Here is a 23964-nt window from a genome sequence, read left to right on the forward strand (position 1 = left end):
CTTGCATTGACAGGAGCAGTGTTCGTTTTCCCTCAGGAGGCACCGCTCCCTGAAAGGCCTCGGGGTGAAGGTGTGACATACGTAAATATTCCTGTCAGTCCCACATCCAAGAAGCAGCTCAACTACATGGAACTGGAGCTGCAGGAGCCAGGCACCCGAGGGACCGCCGCACATCTGCCAGCACAGAGTAAGAACGAAACTGAAATAACCTCTAATAAGAAAAAGCGCTGATCTGTAAAGCAACAGTGATCTGATCTAAATCACCATGACCAAAGCTTCCAGACTTGTTCAGACAGCAGCCGTGTTGAACAGGTGGGACAGAAAACACCAGCTGTGGAGGAAAATCTACTGTTAATGTTGTGTAGGAAGATGCATCAGAAAATCACTTAGTACCAGAGTATCAAGAGTACTAACAAACAAGATCATAAACTAACTTCCTGACACATTGTTGTTAACAGTTTCTTATTTGGTATCAGTCCAGCCTCTCTGGACACATTTCTCTTTAGGATTTCAGTTTTTCCCCTGAAATGTTGCAAGAGTAATTGCAGATAAGTAACTGATAACACATTGCTCAACATCTTTCTGCTCCTTTATCTCTGAAGAGCTGTTTTGACCTGTTACTTACAGTCATCCGTTTCTCAATTATTTCCTCTGAACTATCACAAATTTGTAAATGATACTAGGGCTGAGTGTTGAATCTCAGTAGTTTTTTTGGTACCAATCAAAATGTGTGAACCCAAAAATTGGCCCTGATTACCTGCTTGGTTTCAATCTTGTTTCCTTATCTTTAATCGTGTTAGAAGCGCGGCTCTAGGGATCTGTCTGTCGGGCAGCCCAGACTGAAATATCTCAACAACTATTGGACAGATTACCATTTTGTACAGACAGTCGTAGCAGGTGGAAGTTCTCACTTATCCTGAGAAATATCTCAGATAAGTGAAATGTCTCTTGATGAGTTCAGTGTTTAGGAACCTTGAATTTTGTGTGAATCCTACAAACTTTTGTGATTCCCTTGATCCCCTTTTTCTCTAGTGCCACCATGAGTTTGACATTTTCGGTTTTCCATGAAATTTGGTGCCGCCTCACAGAGCTGCTAGCATGACTGTAGATCTTGATCTTGTTTAATGAGATATTTCCTGATTTAAATCTATTTTTTTTTAACCAATTTTAGACTATTTTATGTGAAATTCTTGTATGAATGATTTTGTTTAGGTAACATTTAACATTTGAAGACTTTGGCTCTTATTGTTACGTGTAAAGAAAATAATTTGTATGTAAAGTATTAAGTATATGGTATTTGGTATAAAACTTTTGGTACCAGTATAGAAAAATTTCAGGTGATACACAGCTCTAGAGTGGAGTTGTAATATTCAGGTAATGTCAGTGATATTGCAGTATTGTATTTACCCTCTTTGAAATGATAATTCTGCCAAATTTTATATACTTTAGTGACATTAGTGGCTGGACTAGGCACACAGCACTCCTGTTATTAGAAGCTTATATTAAACCCTACTTAGTTTATATCAACTCACTGTTTGACTGTATAAATCTTAATCATTGCATAAATCTGTGCAAACAAGCCCTCAATGGACACACTCTAAATGCCAATCATCATCATTGTAACGAACTTGAAAAGAATTTGTGCTTTTTGCTTTTATATATTCATATCTCTGTTAGAAATTGATGAATTAAATTCTCATGAATTTCTAATGGGGATCTTTTTTATAGATAAGATGTGAGCAGCTTGTAATGCAAAGTTTGAATGTGAGAAAAAAAATCTGCTGTCTGAATAAATTAAAATCAAAGCAAAGTGACCTCAGCCGTAGCCTTATGCTCATGTCTTTGTTCATACAGCGCACAAGGTTTTCTTATTTGTGCTCATGTTCTGATGCACGGCGCGTTGTGGAAATTCATCTTTTAAATGACACATTTTCTGTTCAAATCCTTCAGACAGATTGAAAAGAGCCAGAATATCGATATCAAGCGAGGATGACAAGACACTCTAGATACATGATTGCTCTGTAATTCCATTTCACCTCGTCAGAGTTACAGGAATCGCTTCTCACCATTTGAGCTGATTTCCCCTCGTCTCACTAAAAGACAGCTGAGTCCTTGTCATCGGAGATGATGGTAGTGAACTGTAATTGACGGACAAGTCGGCTATTAGCATCATTGCCCTCAGGAATACGAGGAACGCTCGAGCCTTGACATGAGAGAGGTTAATATCTGATGTCAGCAATACAGCTTATATCCCGGCATGCAGCCTCATTAATCTGTCACCTGGGAGGAGGGGTGTCCCATCTCGCCACTGAAAGGGGGTCACAGGGCATTAAGATCACAGCTGTGAATTCACCGGCTCTGATGGGATCCTCCTCCATGGACTGTTGATGTGTTGTGGGGAGCTGGTTTTGAATTCCTCTTTACTTTATGAGACTGTAAGACATATAACTCCAGCAGCAGACAGAGATACAGTGACATGCACTTTAGTGATACTCATGCACATGCGGGGTGATCCTGCATCTGCGATTAAACCTTGACATCTTGCGCTTATTTGATTTTCACACAAGGAAGGGCACCGAATTATGGTAATGCCAGTGGCGTGCATATGGCAGACTATTCAGTGCATGAGGAGAATTTTAAAAGCTGAATCATTTGCATTTTCTTCTGCTTTGTGTGGCAACGCTCACCCGCGCTCACACACATACATTAAGCAATCATGCTGGCAGAGATCCACTTCACTTTGAACTCAGTCTTGACGTGTTTGTTTGGCTGTTTTTATCACTTGTAGAAATTCTGGATGTTTTTTTTTTTTTTCAGATGATTCAGCAGCTGTTTTATCTGTCAGCTCCAACAAAAATGTGCTTTGTTCTTTAAAAGTTTGCAGAATTATTGAGATATAGCAAGAGGTTTTCAAGCTTCAGCAGCAGGGGTTGTAGCCAATTCAGTTGTTTGTCCACTGACCATGGTCGCTAACACGGATCACTGGTTACTACCACTAGGGGCGCTGAAGCTAGTGGTCCGGACCAGTTAGTGAGTGGTCTCTGTGGTCCTAGTCCACCCTCTCCCTTCTCGGTCTGTGTTATTCTTATTGTTGCACTTTATATTGTATTTTGTGTGGTTATACCTAGATAGTAATAAATAAATCTATCTATCTAGCATGTGAGTAGCTACTTTATTGAAGTGTTTATAAATATGAACCAGTGGTCCAAATGGTCTTTGTCTGGACCAGCTGTGGTCCTAATCCACCGCATACCTCCTCTGTCTTATCACCTCATTCTCCCTTCTCTCTCCTCTGGCCGTGTAGTACACTTTTGTTAGCTTTTAATGCATTGTTTTTGTTGATGGAGACAAATAAACACCACAAATTATAATATTTTCTTGATGAATTATATTCTGTTGTTGATTAGGTCTTGATTGTATTGTTATTGTTGTACTGTATTTGTTTGTGTGATGATAGATAGATAGATAGATAGATAGATAGATAGATAGATAGATAGATTTATTACTATCTAGGTATAACTACACAAAATGCAATACACAGTGCCAAAATATTAAAAATTTGTGGTGTTTTTTTTCTCCAACAACAAAAACAGTGCATTAATATCTAACAAAAGTATACCACACAGCCAAAGGAGAGAGAGGGGAGAAGGGAAAGTAAGACAGAGGAAGTGTGCAGTGGATTAGGACCACCTGACGGACCACTGAACATCTGGTCCTGACCACAATAACCATATGGACCACTAATTCATATTTATAAACAGTTAAATAAGATAGATAGATAGATTTATTGCTATCTAGATATAACCCATTGACTGTATATAAATAAATATAATAAAAATAATATTTATATACAGTCAGTGATATAACCACACAAAATGCAATATACAGTGCAACAATAAGAATATAGACAATATAGACTAAGCCTAGATGAAGGATTATGATTTCTGACATTTATTTCAACAGTGTTGCCAACATGGCCAGAGAAGGGAGAAGGAGGACTAGGACCACAGAGACCACTCACTAACTGGTCTGGAACACTAGCTTCAGCGCCCCCAATGGTAGCAACCAGTGATCCGGGTTAGCGACCATGGTCAGTGGACAGACTCTATAGGCAATGGACCCAATGCCCAAAACCCCCATAGAGCCCTGACATGATGATTTTTTACAGGGTAAACAAACAATTTATGAGGTGTTAATTGCTGGTAGGTCGATTTTGTTACCTTTAGAACAAAGCCAGGCTAGCCGTTTTCAGTCTTTATGCTAGCTAGGCTAACCGACGGCTGGGTGTAGCTTCAGATGTACGGTACAGATGATTATGGTATCCATCTTCTTGTCTAACTCTCGACAAGAAAGCTAATAACTGTATTTCCCAAAATTTTAAAACTATTCCTTTAATTTTCTCATTAGCAAGCCAAACAAGAGAGTGTGGAGCGCTCTGGTGATGAATATTCCAAGTTAAAAGGGTTCTGTATTGTGTCCCGACAGGGAAGAGCTCCACCAAGTACGCCCAGATTGACATCACTGCCACAGAGACAGCCCACAAAGTCGGCACGCAGCATGCCCTGGGTCGACAGGAGGGCTTGCACACTCTGGAGCTGAGAAGAAAGGGGACGCCACATTGACTTCTTCACCACTGAACTGTTGATCTCAGCAGGATGTTTTCCGCAAAGCACCAAGCCTACTACATCCATCTGACATGGCTCTGAGGGGCTTTTTCCAGTCCAGACTGTTCCTGAAATATCCTCACAGATTTACTGTGGGATTCCATCTTTTGAATACAGATTATTTTGGAAGTTCCTTCCACCAAATGTACTCATACTCGCCTAAATGTGCATTTTCATAGATTTTGACTTCTGTAATCATAAAGCGGCATTAAGATGAAGCCTCCTTGAAAAGGTTTGGCACTGGATCAGGAGCAACATTTCAATCTTGGTCCCTCCTTAGTGGCATCTCATTAAATGGCATTATGTCAGTGCTGGAGCCTCAGGCTAAATTGGAGGAAGATGTGCCAGCTGAGCTGAGTCACCGGTTCTGCTAAATCCCCCAGAGCAGAGGCATTTCACAGCTCACTCGGGCTACCCTAACAACATGCAATATGCTGTATTTGTCCTTGTTTGGGAGAACGAGGCAGGGTGGCAACAGGGGAGGAAGCAGAAATGGTGTTTATTCTCGCAAGGAGTTTACGCTCATTTATTCCTCAGTGATTCCACATGTAGTTACACTTGTAGAAACTCTTCAGTATATTCAAATTTGGTGGGATGGGGGGGGGTCTTTCCATTTGTCTTACTCAGAGTGCTGCAAAATTCAGACTATCTCACAAGATTTCTGTTTGTATAAGTAAGAGCAGGATAATTAATGGTTCTGCATTCATTCTTCCACATTTTGCATGATAAGTTTTGTTTGCCTGGCTGTAACTAATGAATTGGTGTATATCATATGAACAGAATCTCAATGCTGCTATTGTTTATTTTCTGCTTCACAGTTCACATGGAAGGGGAATTACTGTGGAAAATTATTCATAAATAATGCAAAAGGAGAAAATTACAGGATTTTTAAAAATCACTCAGCAACAGCTAATGTGTCCTATAACTGACTCTGGCACTCTTGGCCTTAATGTTTCAAAATTATGCATTTGAAAAGTAGTTTGGAGATTGTTTAACCATGAAGCCACTGAAATGGTTACAATGGCATTCTTTTATTTTTATTCCTGATAGTGTGTGTACACATTGGCATATTATTTAAAAATTGGTTTGTATTTTTAGAGCTACCCATCTTAGTCATTATATTGTTTTTGCCCCATACTCTATTTTGATATCTGTAAATACATTTTATTTCTATCAAGGTGATGTGGATTGTTATAAAAAATACATGTGAAGACATAACGTATGTACAGTAAAGATGTATGGAAAGAGTTCAAGGAAAGTGCCTGCCTCCTAAGGCACTATTTTTTTTTCTTGTAATACTATTTTCTTGTAAATTATTTATAATTATAACTACAGTACTGCTTTGATGCGTGTATTCAGTTTTTTTTAGAGCTAGATTATGCGGGATTCCCTCCCCCATGTACAGTTGTAAACCAGTTGGGTACTATATTACATAAAGCAGCCTTACAATCAATGTGTTTGTTTTTCATTCAACATGGACTGATGTATGAAGTAGGTAACACTGATTACATGTTGTCAAAATAAAGGATAAGTTTGGATTTTTTTCCTAGTCACTCAACATGATGAGATACATTTTTAGAGCCAATGCACTGTAAAAGATATGGAACCAAATCTACAGTCTCAGTCAAATCAATTCAGTGTCTTTGTCCTTGCAATCGAGTAGGTAGCTTTGGGTTTATTGCAGGTGTTTTGCCACAACATCAGACCTACATGCGACTGACAGGACATATCCTTCCACCGTGGTTCTGCAAGTAAACAAAGAAGGAATTTTGTTCTAAAAACACTTTCCAGGTATTAGTTTTATATGATCTTCAGAATGCATTTTTGCACAAATCAAGGACTGAGGATTTTGACCCCCATCTCTTACAGCACAGTCAGTATCACTTGTCGGGATGATCATAGCCACGAATAACTTTCAACATGCATAAAACATGTCAGTATTGTACTAAGACTTTAAAATATGAGTTAAAAAATTCCCGGAAAAATACAGACAACCAGATCTTAATGCTGTAGTGAATAAATACATATATGAATAAACTTTTAGGCTTTGGTAGCCATATTAGACATCTGCAGTTGTTGAACAACATTTTTAAATGAAAAATACTCAAATGCACTTTGCTATTTCAGTTGTATAGAACAGATATGGTGAATTTTGGTGCCATTTTTGACATTTCATTGCATGCTCACTAATAGTTTTAGATGCTAGAGTTAGTAGTTGATGTCCAAGGTTCACATTAAAGTTAGCTTTTTTGCCATAGTAAATTAGTCTGCTGTGTGGCAAGCTAACTAGCCAAAAAAGAAAAAAATATAGTTCAAGGTAACTGAGGTTGTGCTTTACAAGAAACAACTAGTTTATCATTGTTTTATGTCACAGTAACTTAGATTTGGAAATAAATCCATATCAGTCTATTCAGATTTACTTGATAATGACCCACAGCACAATGCAGTCACATCACAACATCTTTACCTTGCACTGATGTTTTTCCTGTTCCTTTGTTGTATACTGGAGATGGACATAATAACAGGAACACCTGTGGAATCAAACACAAATATTAACCTTTGTTTAGCTTATAATTGTTGAAACTGTGGTACAGAAGTATTGATTGGTAATTTTCTAATAGTACATTGCATATTTGCTCACAGTATTTGTACCTCACCTGTAGAGCCCGCATGGACGAGGCCACAGGACCAGAGCTGGCCATCAGAGACTTGGATCTTTATCCGCAGTCGAAACGTCTTTGCAGGAAAAGATCTTGCAGTGTAAAAGCTTTGGAAGAGAAACACAGTGGCACATAATTCTCACTGTGTGTCACAGATCAGCCTGTAAAAGGTCCAAATGAAAAGCTTCCGCACACACAGACTATTAATAGGGATTGTTCCTGCTCCACATATTTTCAAGATGGTGATATATAGCCACATCTCAGAGCGACATGATTCACATTGACTTGTCACACAGTCACTCACACTATGGACATTAACTTCACTGACCTGGAACGAAACCATACGGTGCAGCGAAGTGTTTCTCGGAAACTCATTTACTCATTAAATTTAGCCGGAGAGAGCAGAGAAATAAAGCATAATTGGCTGTCTCTGCGGTCAAATATTGATATAAATAAATTAATGTGAATGCCATTGAGAAACTGGTGGCAGTAGTTTAATGAAGTATGCAAATCCACAGACAGCTTGTGTGTAATTGTGGTGCCCATTTTTTAATGAAGGAAACAGCAGTTTTGATCTTCTGAGCAGACTTTTAATATCTCCCACTGTGCCCACCAACAGTGAACACACCACAGGTCTGTCTAATTCAGTACCACCATCTGTCTGCCAGAGCTGCGGACTTGAGACCTGGACTCAAGTTAGACCTAAGTCACATAGGTTAGGACCTCAGACTCAATTACTGTGAGACTGGACTCACTAATGATTTGAAAAAAACATTTTTGCAAACAAGGCTCAAGTCGTGACCTGGTAAAATCTCAGAGCAAAAAATAATCAGGGCAGCAACAGGCAGGTCTTGTATGACCACGACACTTTATTATTTCATTATTAGGCCTCTACATGGAGTGGACTTGGTCTCAGTTATCTAATAAATGCAGCTGATACAACTTTGAAAGGAAGCTGCTCAACATAAATTTGCTCAAGTATATATATGACTTGACGCAGTAACTTGAGACTTACTTTGACAAGATTTGACAGTTGACTTAAGATGACATCTGACAAGCCTTCAGACTGGAGACTAGCTGTGACAACAATTGAGACTTGTGACTTTCATTCACAAGACGTGACATGAGACTTGCTTTTACAAGTTTGAGAAAGAGTTTGAGAATTGACTTAAAGCCGGGTATACACTGTGAGATTTTGGGTCCCACAGTGTATATTTTGGTCCCTTGTATGTTGACTTGCGTTGTAGCCTACGATTCAGCAGGTGTCTCCATACATCAAACTTGATGTCGTACCCATGTTTATTAGATCCGTGTCACACAGTGTGGCTTGCAGTAAACTTATAAGATTGTTGAAATCTCACAGTCTGTAGGCACCATAAGACATGTCTGGATTAGACTTGAGGCTTGACTTCTAATGTGATTTGACAAGTATTGAGACTTGACTTGTGACTTCCTTTGACAGGACTTAAAATCAGCTCTGCTATCTACACTGTCGGTCTATTTAGGAATGTACTGTAAGCATATAAACAGTGCCTTCATGCAAATACAAAACTGTATAAGCCCCACTGTATCCAGACTCACATGCACATTGGGTTCAAATAACAAAAACTGTATATCAAGATCCAGGACCCATCTGTTCTACTCTTTGTACCGCTTCAATTATCTGAAATCTCCTGCTCCATCTCTTAGAAAATTACCTCTAATGAATAAATAATTTGTACTTTCTAATCAAACTGGCTGCTTCGCTTTGTCTGTCTTATACATACTTGTCAGAAAACAAATTCAAACAACTCAGTCTGATTAAATATTCATGCAAGGTCATTTTCCCCCCTATGCTTTTTAGTAGTTGATCAGTGATTTCACCGCTGCTTTCACACAAGTCAGAACTAGAAATAAAGGATAAATTTCATAAATTATGCAGGAACCGTGAGAAAGGATTATTTTCAAGCAGTCGCACTTTTAGGCCAGACGAGAAACTCTTGCCACAGAATGCATGAATAATTCGCCAGGAACATTAGATACATTATTGTAAGTAATTATTATACCTCAGTGAATGGCACACTGTGCAGCTCTGAATATCTTGGATGTCAAATGACCATTTAACAGTTTGAGCCACAGGCAAGTCTTCAGCGGCTAGCTAACAGATCTCTGTCCCTTCACAAGCGCAATGTGTTACCGGCGCCAGACCTAGGGGAAATCTGGACCGGCAGCAAAGGTTACACAGGCAAGGGTGCACTGTGTAGCCGATAAAAACATGGTCTGTGGACTGTGGATTAATAAGGGAGAGAGCCAAAGTTAGCGTCTTGCTCTAGCCGATGCTCATTTAATATTGACACAACAGTATAAAACTGTACATATTTCTCAGTTACGTCAGTTTCCTGAAATCTACAGCTACAAGGTTCATATTTCACATTCACACCAAAACATGTTACAGAAATAAAATAAATGTTGAAACCAAATTCACAATATAAAACATTTTGTCTAAAGAAAAATAACTTCACACAAATTCAAAATATGACTTACATTTCTAAATAAATAAGAATAGGCTTAACTACAATATAATGTAATATATGTATAAAATATAATATACAGCACAAAAATTATATTACCCAAAACACACATTTACTTTACTGACATTACTACAATCACTCCTATTTTAACACATACACCACAGTTACACTCATCCTACACTGATATGACGTACACAAAACCTTTCTGCAACATTAGCGTAACACTCCTTTGCACTTGCACTTAACCTCTTAACAAAATGGCGCGACTCTGCCTTGTTAACGAGCGACCGGAAGTGAAACTAGTTTGAATATAACATCTCTATTTACCATTAACTCGCGACTGACTGGCTTATACTCTAAAACAATCTTTTAAACACATTTTCATATGTTACCACATGCAAAGGTCTGTAACTTTCACTGACAAAATAGTAGAAAACCGAAATTCACGGAGGTAACTATTATCAATGTCGGCGCCCACGAAACATACAGCAACAAAAATACGTTTCAAATACATCTCTAAACCATGTCACAACTTCACAGAACGATTTCCAATGCATTTACATTAGCTAGTAAACAAAGCTAATCATAGAAAAGCAAGTTTTAACATACCTGTGGATTAATAAGGGAGAGAGCCAAAGTTAGCGTCTTGCTCTAGCCGATGCTCATTTAATATTGAGCTGCGCATGAGCAGAGCAGATACGAGTGACCTCCTTCAGGTATCCACAGTGGCATTAGAGCGCTGCCTACTGACATCTTTGAGTATTGACCTGATGTCAAAACTGTATAAACAGAGTTAGATTAGTTCAAATAATTAACAAAAAATTAGGGGGTGTCTGTTTACATACAAAACTTAACATGTGGCATTTCCAACCCATTACACTCTCCCCTGCTTTAAGAGATGTCTCCGGACATCTAGAACCAAACTAACACAAGTTAGGTGTAGTTGTCAAGAGTTTAGAAAGTCTAATAGTCAGTATACAGTCTGCTGTATTTGTACAGGTGAATGTATGTTTAAGTCAGGGAGTGCATTTTCACAAGTCTAACATGTCCATACTGAGGTAGGGTAGTAGCAAGGTTCAGGAATAGCTGGATAAAATGACATGGGATAGGGGACGCAAGCAAACATCAGGTTTGCTCCTGCTCTCCAGGGCTGATATGAAGGCTGCCCAAGGTGGTCATATGTGAGCATTTCTCGAGGCTTCATTGCTCGAGTTGACCTCCTCACAGGTGGCACTTCCTCTCCTGAGGGCTCGGGGACATGTTCACTGTAGTCCTGATGCTCCTCTGAACCTGCCTCCTCCCCAGTCTCATCCGTTGCACGTTCCTCCTGTAGTTCCTCAGCCAGTGTCGGTCGGGCAGCAGCCAGTGTTGGTGGGGACACTGAATCTGGGACTGCAACAGGGTCAGGTTCATGTCGCTGCTGGTTCTGAACTGTCTCTGTTACTTTTTCAACTGGCCGGAACTCAGGAGCTACAGCACTGAGTTGACTGTGTGGTTCAGACTGAGGCATTGGGTGTCTGACTCTCCTCCTCTCATACACAGGTATAGTCCTTAGGCAGTATGTGTATTCCTCCTCTTCCTCAGAATGTTCTGACTCTTGTTCTACTGTTTCTCTGTTATTTGTGTGTGTCTCTCCTCGTTTTTGTCTTTTTCTGGGTGTGCACTGAGTCTGTTGGTCTGGGTCCAAGGGCAAATCGTTAACAAGTAGCAGAAGGTTTCGATGCAGGACACGGAGAGTTCGGTCTCCAGTTTCTGGCTGAACTCTGTACACAGGTCCATCTCCAAGCTTTTCAACAACACGATGAATCCTCTTTTCCCAGTATGAGCGAAGTTTGCCTGGACCACCCCTCTCTGACAGATTTCTGACAAGCACCCGATCTCCAGGCTGCAGCACAATGCCTTTAACACGCTGGTCGTACTGTTTCTTCCCCTTAGCTGAGCTTTTTTCACTGTTATCAGAGGCAATTTTGTATGCCTCCTGCATGCGAGAAGCCCATTTCTGTGCATACTCTTGTCTGGTCTGCGGTGTTTGTTCAGATTTCAAGTCGAAAAGCAAATCAACAGGCAAACGTGGTGCTCTGCCATACAGGAGAAAGAATGGCGAGTAGCCTGTACTCTCATGCCTCGTACAGTTGTACGCATGGACTATGTGGGGTAGATGGTCCTTCCACTCAGTTTTCTTTTCCTCGTGCAAAGTACGCAGCATCTGTAGGAGGGTTCTGTTCAGACGCTCGACGGGATTCCCCTGGGGGTGATAGGGGGTGGTTCGAGAGTGGGCAATTCCGGACAGTTGTTGGAGTCTCTGGAAAAGGCTGTTCTCAAACTCACGGCCCTGGTCATGATGTAGCTTTTCAGGGTACCCAAAGCGTGGAATAAAGTCTGAGAAGATCTTTTCGGCTGCTGTTCTGCCTGACTTGTTTTTGGTTGGGTATGCTTGTGCAAAACGAGTAAAGTGGTCTACTAGGACTAAAATGTACTCATAGCCACCTTTACTCGGTTCAAGATGGAGGTAGTCAACAGAGATGAGCTCGAAAGGGGCGCTTGTTGTTATTGAGCCCATTGGTGCTCTCTCTGGGATACAAGGCTGCTTCTGCTTAAGACACTGACACTGGCGAATGACGTAGTCTTCAATTTCGCGTTGCATGAAGGGCCAATAAAATCTTTCTCTCGCTAAATGAATGACTTTGTCTGCGCCGACATGCCCCATATCATCATGCAGGTGTTTCAGCACAGTCGACTTAAGCTTACTGGGGAGTACCAACTGTTTCCTTTGTCCTGCCTGCCTGTACAATATTCCCTTGTCAAGCGTGAGTCTGTTCCATTCGTGTATTAGTCTGCGTGTCTCTCGTCCCATTTGCCTCTTGTCTTTGTCATTAGGATTCCACCCTCTTTTTTTTAGGTTTATCACCTCACAGATAGGAACATCTCCCCTTTGAGCTGCCCTTACACTTTCTGGGGTGATAACTGGAAGGCCTTCATGAGGGGTTTCATCGGCACCAGGGCGCATCTGCAACGCAGCCACCCATGGCACATCACTGTCTCTCATTGCTCTGTCCCCCTGCCAGATGGCAGAAATAACATCTGGGGGCATTATTTCAGTGTACTCTTTCAGGTGTTCATGGAGTTGGACTGGATATCGTGAGAGGGTGTCAGCGTCTGTGTTTGACTTTCCTGGCCGATATCTGATGGTGAAATGGAAATCGGCTAGCTCGCCCACCCAGCGATGCCCGACTGCATTCAACTTGGCTGTGCTCAGAACATAAGTGAGGGGATTATTATCCGTGTACACAGTGAAGGTGGGTGCATAATAGAGGTAATCTCTAAATTTGTCGCAGATCGCCCACTTCAGTGCAAGGAACTCCAGCTTGCCAGAATGGAGATGATAATTCTTCTCGGCAGGCGTGAGTGATCTGGAGCCAAAAGCAATGACACGGAGTTTGTTTCCCTGCTGCTGATAGAGCACTGCACCCAGACCCTCATTTGATGCGTCAGTGTGAAGGACGAAGGGCGACTCAAAATCTGGGTAGGCCAAGATGGGTGGACTGGTTAGCATGTCAACAAGGCGCGACACCACTGCACTGTGTTCTGGTGTCCACTGGACAGGTGCCTTGGATGGGAGCTGGCCATTGCTGGGCTTAGTCTTTCTTGTTCTAGCTGAGGTGACTCCCTGACTAGACTCGCTTGGACTTTCTATGAGCTTAAACAGGGGCCTGGCTATCCTTGAAAAGTCCTGTATGAAGGTTCTATAATAGCCTAAAAACCCAAGGAGAGCTCTGACCTCACCAACATTCTTTGGCTCCCTATCCTTCAGATGGTAGACTGCCTCAAGATCTTTAGGGTCTATCTGGACACCTTCACTGGTCACTAGACGCCCTACATATCTGACCTGCCTTTTGAATAGTTCACATTTTTTTGGACGTAGTTTAACACCATGCTCCCGCAGCCGGTGGAGCACCTTCCTCAGGTCGTCAACGTGGTCATGAAAGGTCTTGGAAAAGCAGAGCACGTCATCCAAGTATGGAGAGCAGCACTCGTCCCTTAGACCATCAAGGACTCCCTCCATGCACCTTTGAAAAGCAGCTGGGGCGTTGGTAAGGCCAAATGGGAGGCGGATCCATTCGTACAGACCCCAGGGCGTACTAAAGGCTGTCAGGTGTCTAGAGCTCTCGTCAACGAAGCCCTGGTGGTAAGCACTGCCCTGGTCGAGTATCGAGAACCACGAGTAGCCCCCAAGGTTGTCCAGCAAATCTTGGATGCGTGGAAGAGGGTGGCGATCGGGGATGGTTTTGAGGTTCAAGCCCCGAAAGTCAACACACAAACGTAAGCTCTTGTCCTTTTTTCTGACGCAGACCACTGGTGACGAGTAGGGAGAGGCAGACTTCCTGATCCAGCCGTGGTCGAGCAGGTTCTGGACATATTCCTTAACCTCTTTGTACAAGGGCTTGGGAACTGAGTTGTATGATGTCTGGACTGGTGTTTCATCCTTTAGGTGGATTTTCAGTTTCAGACTTGGGATGCAACCAATGTCAGAATCGTCCTTGGCAAAAACATCTGACTCTGCGTACAACATATCTCTGACTATCTTTTGCTCACTCTCTTCCAGGTGGGACACATCAACAGGTGGGTGCCATCTCTGTTTTGTCATGTCTGCTGTCTTGTGTCTACCATTTGGCTGTTTTTGCCTATCTGTGTTTGGCTGAACTGAACATGTGTTTACAGTGGGAGGGAAAACTGGCTCAGAGTTACCTGGGGACAAATTAACTGGTCTCACCTCAGTAACTTCCTCCAATGTGCCTAACACTGTTCTCTTTGTGAGATAGATATCATGTTTTGTTGGGTTCTGAATGGGGATTTTAACAACTTTAGAAGACCCACTTGGAACATCTACTAAAGCTGGAAACAGCTCTAATCCCTCAGGGCAGGTACTCGCTAGATCAGGTTGAAAAAGCATTGTCCCACCCCTTGGCCATTCCCTGACTCTGCACTTCACCTCACAAATCTGCCCTGCAGGAATAGTTACACCTCTCTTGCCTGTTCTCACACTACTCTCAAAGGTGGTTTCATCAGGGGTCAAAATCTGGAGAGCAGAAACTAGCGCTTCCACTGCACTGTTACTGATACTTAAAGCCTCTTTTAATAAAGCAGAAATATCAGCTTCACCTCTCTGTTCTTGGTTTGCTTTAATGATCTCACCTATGACATTGCTACCTAAAAGGGGACAATTAAGACTGTCTTGGCTGACTAATAGTGGCACTTGGATGGTGACACATCCATAGTTCTCACTACAGACCTGGAGTTCCACATCTGCCCATCCGTCGAAGGGAACATCTGTGCCATTAGCTGCAGCAATGTCCAAAGGCTGGTCAAGAAAGAGGGTTTCGAGTGGCTGGATCTGGATGTTGGGGAGTGCTTTTTCCATCCACGCTCTCTCTACCATAGTCACTTGAGCCCCTGAATCGAGCAACATTTGAAGAGGAACTTTGTTGATAGCACAGGACACCATACAACGCTTTCCTATGAGCTGTGCTATTCGCTTTCTTGGTGGTGGTTGACATGGTGTGTTTGCTTTTACAGGGCTGGCTGCCTTAGACTGATGGGATGCTTTAGGTTGGCTGGCTTGTGCTGGGGGCTCCTCAGCTGTCACGGTCACTGGTTGCCCCTCACCAGTGACCTCATTCCGTTTCCCGATAGTTTCCTTTGGAGACAGCCAATGGCACGGTGTCCAGCTTGGCCACAAACAAAGCAGTGAGGGCAGCTCACTTTGCTTTGCTGTACACAGTCATTGCATCTGCCCCTGTTATCAGTTGTTGGCGCCTGAGGACAAGCTGTGGTGGAGCAGGGACCCCCAGGTGTCACACTGTCAGCAGGCTTTACCATCTGTGCCAGATGTTTGGTCAGTGAGGACACTTGTGCCGTCAGTTCTTGAATAGCAACACGGTTAGCCTGTAGCTGAGTGTCAACTTTATCTTGCTTAGCTGAGTCACTACAGTCAAGCTGAGCTGTGCTCACTGTCACTGGTCGGGTTTTGCTTACTGTGCCAAGTCGTTTAAGTCTTTCAGCTTCCTCGCTCATAGACTTAGTGATCTGGTCTAACAGAAAGTCATCACTAACCTGCAAGTCGGTGAGAAGTGGCTTGAGGTCATGTCTGACATGGTTGTTTTTTTCATTTAAGCCCTGGTAAAGAGTGTGGAGAAAAGTGCCCTGAACGAGCCTTTTGTCATAGCTAAACTCAGCACCAGGCTGTTGTGACTCAAACAGAACACGCTGTTTTAACCCCATTATCCTGTACAGAAACTGCTGTGGATTCTCTTTGTCTTGTTGCTTGGCATTACTTAGCTCTTGGAAAAGTTCAGTACTGTTTTTGTCCCTGATGTGTGCGCGGAGAAACCGCTTTAGCTCATCAACAGTTAAATCACCTTTATTAGCCAACATTTCTCTAAATGTACCAGGTTTTGTTATCTTAATCACTGTACGAATTATCTCTGACTCAGTAAAACCTTCATGCAAACCTTCATCAATTTGTTTACAAAGGCTACTGTATGACATATCAGAACCCACATCAGAAATTTGGCCACCATGTAGCTTAAATTCTCTGCGCGGAAGCAGAGCTGCAACATCATTAAACCTCAGTACCTGATCTCCCATGCTGGAAGACAGACTCACCCTACCAGGAGGAGCACCACCAAAACCTGTTGTGGGTGACTTGGCTAATGCTGGAGTGGTAAGGTCTCTTGCTAACATAACATTGCCTCTTCCGGCAGGTGATGGAAATGTGTGGAGATCTCTGTTCTCTGTAGAGGGGTTAGTGTGTGCATCTCTGTTCCGTGGTGAGGGTGGCAGTGAATGAATGTCTCTGTCCATGTGCAATGAATGTCTGGGTATGTCTGTAGTAGGGGTAGCTGGAGGTGTGGTTGGCTGGCTGGGTTTACGATGGGGTGGAATGGAGCACCCCTGTTGAATGGTTGTTGAACCTTCATTCTCAGGAGGCGCCGTCTGGGCAACCCCAACCGCTTCACTTTGCGTGGCCACCAGGTCACTCAACATATCGTCAAGGTGGAGGAGCTGGGCCATACCTCCATCCTCCAGGGCTCCCAACTTCTCACTCTTGATGTAGTCAACAATCAGATCAAACAGTTCTGGTTCACTCGGCTCATCAACACGATCAGTCATGCTGCCATCATTAATCGAATCTGCAACTTGCAGCAGCTGACTCGCACTCAAATCACAAAGTCTCTTCTGGATCTTGTAGACTAGCGCCCGCCGTGGGTTGACAGTGGCCATGATGACGTTGTACAGGTGACCTCTACTCTCTGGATGACGCACAGGATTGCAGCCTTCCCTGAAGCTTTGGGACACAGGTTCACGTTGTCACAGCACTCACTTCACCAGGCAGCACCAATCCCGGACGAGCCCCCAATTGTTACCGGCGCCAGACCTAGGGGAAATCTGGACCGGCAGCAAAGGTTACACAGGCAAGGGTGCACTGTGTAGCCGATAAAAACATGGTCTGTGGACTGTGGATTAATAAGGGAGAGAGCCAAAGTTAGCGTCTTGCTCTAGCCGATGCTCATTTAATATTGACACAACAGTATAAAACTGTACATATTTCTCAGTTACGTCAGTTTCCTGAAATCTACAGCTACAAGGTTCATATTTCACATTCACACCAAAACATGTTACAGAAATAAAATAAATGTTGAAACCAAATTCACAATATAAAACATTTTGTCTAAAGAAAAATAACTTCACACAAATTCAAAATATGACTTACATTTCTAAATAAATAAGAATAGGCTTAACTACAATATAATGTAATATATGTATAAAATATAATATACAGCACAAAAATTATATTACCCAAAACACACATTTACTTTACTGACATTACTACAATCACTCCTATTTTAACACATACACCACAGTTACACTCATCCTACACTGATATGACGTACACAAAACCTTTCTGCAACATTAGCGTAACACTCCTTTGCACTTGCACTTAACCTCTTAACAAAATGGCGCGACTCTGCCTTGTTAACGAGCGACCGGAAGTGAAACTAGTTTGAATATAACATCTCTATTTACCATTAACTCGCGACTGACTGGCTTATACTCTAAAACAATCTTTTAAACACATTTTCATATGTTACCACATGCAAAGGTCTGTAACTTTCACTGACAAAATAGTAGAAAACCGAAATTCACGGAGGTAACTATTATCAATGTCGGCGCCCACGAAACATACAGCAACAAAAATACGTTTCAAATACATCTCTAAACCATGTCACAACTTCACAGAACGATTTCCAATGCATTTACATTAGCTAGTAAACAAAGCTAATCATAGAAAAGCAAGTTTTAACATACCTGTGGATTAATAAGGGAGAGAGCCAAAGTTAGCGTCTTGCTCTAGCCGATGCTCATTTAATATTGAGCTGCGCATGAGCAGAGCAGATACGAGTGACCTCCTTCAGGTATCCACAGTGGCATTAGAGCGCTGCCTACTGACATCTTTGAGTATTGACCTGATGTCAAAACTGTATAAACAGAGTTAGATTAGTTCAAATAATTAACAAAAAATTAGGGGGTGTCTGTTTACATACAAAACTTAACATGTGGCATTTCCAACCCATTACAAATGCACTCTGTGCGGTCACTGAGACAAACAATTTCCTCAATTTAAAGGAGGGAAAATTATTTTCTTCAAGTTAGTGTGAGCAGTCGATAAGGAAAGTTTTCATATTTTAGGGAAAAACAAAAATTAAAGTAACTGTCTAAGGCTGCACTGTGGAACTTAAAGCTGCAACTGATTTTGCAGTTCCTCTCATTTCTAAAGAGCATTTTAGCATCTTTCAGCTTATAGTTTTGGTTTTACAGCCCACATTTTTACTGTTTTGGTTCACTCTCATCAGGTGTTTTCGGCAATAAATCTCTGAAAACCCCACTGTACGCTACTTGTCCAGCACAAAAAGACAAAGTTAGGGACTAATTGGTGAACATAATGGAGCATTTAGTTGCTAAATAGCCAGATAATTTTTCTCATAAATTAGTGGAGAGCAAAACTAAACTCTGCAGTCTGTTACTGGACATATAAATTGGAAGCTGTTGGCTAACAAGTTTCCCCATGAAGATATTATGTCAACTCTTTCTTTACAGCTTGTTGCACTGCCCCCAAGTGGACACAAAAATCAATTAATTCAACAACCCAACCATTACTGTAAACTATCAAATCTCATTATACTCTCACAAAAATTAAACTTTCTTCTTTTCACGTAGTCAACCTCAAACTGCAGCCAAAAGAAAAATGGCAGTGCATCCAATGTCAAGCTAATATATCAAGTGAAATGTCAATAACCAGTCAACTTGAACACAATTTACTGAAGTGAATTTAGCAAAGAGAAGAAATGTCACTCCAAACATGTACATAAATACAGCAACAACAAAACCTGTTACTGAAGAACTTTCCACTTCTGCGTCATCTGCTACATTTGCTCGAGAAGGTTAATTTAATGCATCTAACATTTTTATCACAAATCCATTGATTTTACTGTTTTGACAAACATTATTTCCCCCTGACTATCGATCTGCTAATTGTCCTTTCCCACTACATGATATTGTTATTCATGTCACTCTTTTGCTCTTGTTTCAATCAATTCTCATTCTGCGCAGCAGTAGATTAGATTACAGCGGCACATGTTCTTCAGGTAGTGTCTGGCAGAGCAATGGAAAGCATAAAGGAGACTGAAATTAGTCATATGTAGGTTAAATGTCTTGCTTTGCTTACCTTGAGAGACACTGTTCTGACATAATGAATGTAACATCAGACTGTTTATGCTGAAGTATGTTAATATTAAACGTAATATTACGTTTATTACGGGGTCAGACTGTGACCACACAAGGGGAATCATCCAGAGCCTAAAAGCAGTCATTTCCAGTTTTGTAACTCGCAAGCATGTAACGTCCCATGCGTTGAGTCTTGCTTCACTAAGTGTTGAACAATGATCTCTTAACTTGCGCACTGAAGCTTGAACCTACAACCTCGTGTCCTCTAAGTAAATGTTATGCTTCCACAAATAGCAGCTGATGGTTTATCTGTCGGAAGTGATTTGTTGCAAATGGTCAAAGCCTCCAGGGTTTAGTAGCATTTCCAAACGGCAACCCAATAAACTCCAGCCACTGACCTTTTTGCTTTAGTCATTGGCCTTGTTCAGCCCAACTCAATTACGACCCCTAATGTCTCACACAAACACACAAAGAGCTTCTTGCAGTCAGTGCCCACAAGGCATCTCAAGAGGAAACGCCTTAATCTTGTTCTTTTTTTTCCTATGCAGCCTTTATTCTCTTTGGACTGCTGTTGTTCTGTTGCCTGATGCTTCCATGTTTATTTATTTGTTATCACTTTCATATGTGCTCATATGTGGATAATCATCTATTTTAATATGCTAAATTATGTTCCGATATTCCAGACTTTCAATGTGGTTTAAGGACAGTTCAGGATACAAACATAATCATTATCTCCACTTGACCTGCCTGCAGATTACTGCGAAGACTGAAAATACAGACAACCCCCCCCCCTACACGCACATAGAGACTAAAATGTACTGCACATCAGTGATGGTACAATAGCTCCCTTAATGTGTTCATTGACACACCCTGACGAGTGTTTTTCCTTTGTTTTTCCTCTTGCTGAGTGCTGAGTGTTCAGAGATGCTCTTCAGATCAGACAGAAACATTTTTTTTTAATTGCTGGCTCAAGTCATTAAAACCAATTCATTCAACAATATGAATGGGTCATTCAATAGCATGAATGGGTCAGGATGAATGGATCAAATAAAAACTAAAAGGTTTTGTGTGAAGTAATGGAATGTATTGGGCCCCATTTGCTTTCTACTTTGAACAGCTTGCTGTCTACTGGTTGTGTCCCAGATTACTTTAAAACTGCTTGTGTTCAACCAGTCCTAAAAAAGACCTGGGCTTGATCCTACTCTCCTAGATAACTATCATCAGATTTCTGAAACTGCCTTTTATTTCTAAGATTCTTGATAAAAATGTTTCAAAGCAGCTTCTTGCTGTTGTTGAAAACAATAGTATCTTTGAAAAGTTTCAATCAGGTTCTGTCAGTATCACATCACTGCGACAGGCCTTCTCAAAGTCACTAACGACCTTTTAATGCAGGCATGTGTTTAATTCTTGTGCTGCTTGACTTAAGTGCAGCCTTCAACACAAGTGATCATGGCATTCTTTTAGAGAGACTGAGGCACTGTGTGGGCATATCTGGTACTGTATTAGACTAGTTCTGATCACATTTGTCAAACTTCTTGGCTTCATTTTTCCATATCAAGTATGGTGTGCCTCAAGGGTCAGTTCTAAGACCAATTTTGTTCTCCCTATAAATGCTCCCCTTGGATAATATCATCCGTAGACATGGTATTTCTTTTCATTGTTATGCGGATGACACATAGTTGTACATCTCTGTTAAACCCACTGACCTCAGTATGCTGAGGGGTTCTCAACCTTTTGTAACTTAAGGCCCACTTCTGATTGTTACATTTTTCCAAGGACCACCTTCCCAAATAAATGGAAAAAACAAAAACAAACACAAAACAAAACACAACATGACAAAAAACTAGGCCGTAAATATACACTGGCCATTGGCTATTACACTGTCAGCTGTAATGGCCAAAATATATATTCTGCTTACCCTCAGTGAGACAGTTGAGCTTGCCTCTGGGAAATAATGAGATCAAGTCATGTTGGGATGGGTGAGAAGCTGACATGCAGAGTAGCATTCAAAGTTGCTTTCAGTTTGTTCCTTGCCTTTGATTTTATGACAGTCACAATGGAAACCTCTAACTCACATAAATAGTTGGTGGAGAAAGGCAACAGAAATTTGATTGTCTGTTTTGACAGAGAAGGATATTGACTGGCAGCCAGTATCCAGAATGAAGCAAGGTCAACCTGTGTGAGCTGAAGCTTCAGGCTGCTGTCTGCTGATATCAGTTCATTTTCCAACCCAGTGGATAGAGACATGTCTTCTGAATCAGGATCCACAGAGAAAGCTAGCTAGCTAGAAGTGGAAAAACATGTTTGTCTCTATCTTATAATTTGTCGTGATTGGCATGGTGATATTAAAACATAACTGGTCACTGAAATTATGCTTTTTAATTTGATGTTTTTTATTTATGTGAATTCTCAAATACATTTAGATATAAAAATAACTAGCTTTGTAAACTTTGTAAATTACCAGAAAGAATAATTTTAACCGTTTGGCACCACTGCGACCCACTAGATGCACTCTGTGGGCTACTGGTTGAGAATGGCTGGTCTACAGGATTGCTTGATTGAAATAAAAAAAAATGGATGTCGACAAATTTTCTTCAGCTCAATTCTAATAACACAAAAATCCTTGTTATTGGGTCCCAGAATATCACAAAACATCTACTGGTTACCTGTCACAACATCTCAAGCCTGTTGCAAGAAGTCTTGGTGTCCTGTTTGATAGCAATTTATGTTTTGAGCAACACATCACAAAGCTTGTCCAATCATGTTTTTATCACCTCAGAAATATTGCAAAAATAAGATCTATTTTAAATTTTAGAGATGCAGAAACAACAGCCTTTTCTCTTGTCTTAATCAAAAAACTTTGAAATGACTATAGACTGTACAGAACTCAGCTGCCAGACTTTTAACCAGAACTAAGAAACACGATCACATCACACCTGTTATAGCCTCTTTACATTGGCTCCCTGTTAGTTGAAGGATTTACTTTAAGATCTTATTAATTACCTTTAAGGCTCCAGATTATATTCCAGACCTTTTAATCCCTTATGAAACTTTGCATAGTTTTAGATCCTCTGTCTTTTCCACAAGTCCAGGCTGACAGAGTCCATCAGGGCCCTGAGGCTCTGGAACGACCTGCCCGAGGAAATAAGGCTGTCTGAGTCCATGTCTTCTTTCAAGTTTCTTCTTAAAACGTACTTTTATATGAAAGGATTTCCTGATTTTACCTGAGTTGCCTGCTTATTTTCCTTAATTTGTTCTTAATTTCATATTTATTATTTTTAATTTTGCGTTTTACTCCCTTTGTGTTTTATAATGTGTTTATTTTTTATGGCTTTTAGTTCATTTTAATCTCTTTAATGTTTTAATGTTTTATGTGTGTTTTGTTTTTTATTGTAAAGCACTTTGTAACTGTTTTGAAAGGTGCTATATAAATAAAGTTTATTATACATTATTATTATTATGTTATTACATATAGTGTGTCTTATTAGTAATGACACTACTCCTCTTCCTCCACATACTCACCAGCTATCACAAAAAAAGTGAAAATGATTAAAAATGAGATATTAATAGCATTTGGGAAGGTTTTGACTGCAGGTAAATATTCTGTTTTGAGCCTGATAACATCACGACATGAAGGACATTTGGGTGTAATCACTCCAGCTAACAAATTCGATGTCTCATTTCTCGATCTCTCATTATCTGTTAAGCTGCTCCAGGCTGCGCTTTTAATCTGTAAATATGATTCATTCATTTTTATCTTATGGAGAGATGATCATGGTGCTAAATATTGATTGGACCGTCTCTGCAAGTGACATATTTGAGCTCAGAAATTTTGTCATATCACCGCAAGGGTCCTGTTTAAATCCACTAACAGCTGCTGCATTTTGATTTAAAAAAGGAATATTTTGGTAAAACTGCTCTGTTTCTGACCTCCTTGCTTTTCTCTCTTCATTAGGTAAGCTATGTTGATGTTGTAAGCTTTGTTTGGGTGAGAGTTACATAATGCGCCAAATGGGGACCCATCCTTTATCTGTTAGCAGTTAACAACGATGAATGTCCGGCCAAACACAAACATTTCAGCCTGATAATCTGATGCTCATCTGCTGATTGTTACTGAGGAGAGAAAAAAAAAACTGTCAAGTGGCTCAGAGACTGAGTGCAACAACAACAATCCACTTAGTGACGTCATTACCTCAGCACTCTCTTCACCTTTGTCTTGTCTGTACCATCTATTGATTTCCATTAGTCTTTTGTTCAAATAAAGCAAAGCACTGAGGGCTAAACATGATGATCTTGCTGCTGAACTATTGTCGAAGGATGGTGGATGTACGGATTTGTTTTCCCTTT

At 41.0% G+C, this 23964-nt stretch overlaps 2 protein-coding genes across 7 annotated transcripts in view; one reads left to right on the plus strand and one right to left on the minus strand.

Moving 5' to 3' along the window:
- Positions 1-6202, plus strand: part of LOC121888788 (protein Dok-7-like) — a 38882-nt gene extending 32680 nt beyond the window's left edge. For 4 of the 6 annotated variants that reach the window (XM_042400283.1, XM_042400278.1, XM_042400281.1 and 1 more), the window contains 2 exons: positions 14-187; positions 4486-6202. In XM_042400283.1, coding sequence (XP_042256217.1) covers positions 14-187; positions 4486-4622 — 311 coding nt within the window. In that variant the 3' untranslated portion in view covers positions 4623-6202. Of the gene's footprint in view, positions 1-13; positions 188-3963; positions 4091-4485 lie in introns of all 6 variants that reach the window. The other 2 variants (XM_042400280.1, XM_042400279.1) reach the window with 2 other exon arrangements.
- A 4244-nt stretch (positions 6203-10446) lies between these two features.
- LOC121889906 lies at positions 10447-17115 on the minus strand. The gene is made up of 3 exons (XM_042402138.1): positions 16468-17115; positions 15709-15945; positions 10447-15529 (listed from the first exon to the last, which is right to left on the minus strand). The coding sequence occupies exons 1-3, from the start codon at positions 17113-17115 to the stop codon at positions 10874-10876; spliced, it is 5541 nt and encodes a 1846-aa protein (XP_042258072.1). The 3' UTR covers positions 10447-10873.
- Positions 17116-23964: the final 6849 nt, after the last annotated feature.

This window comes from Thunnus maccoyii, chromosome 22 (genome assembly GCF_910596095.1).
Source record: "Thunnus maccoyii chromosome 22, fThuMac1.1, whole genome shotgun sequence".
Classification (NCBI taxonomy): Eukaryota; Metazoa; Chordata; class Actinopteri; order Scombriformes; family Scombridae; genus Thunnus; species Thunnus maccoyii.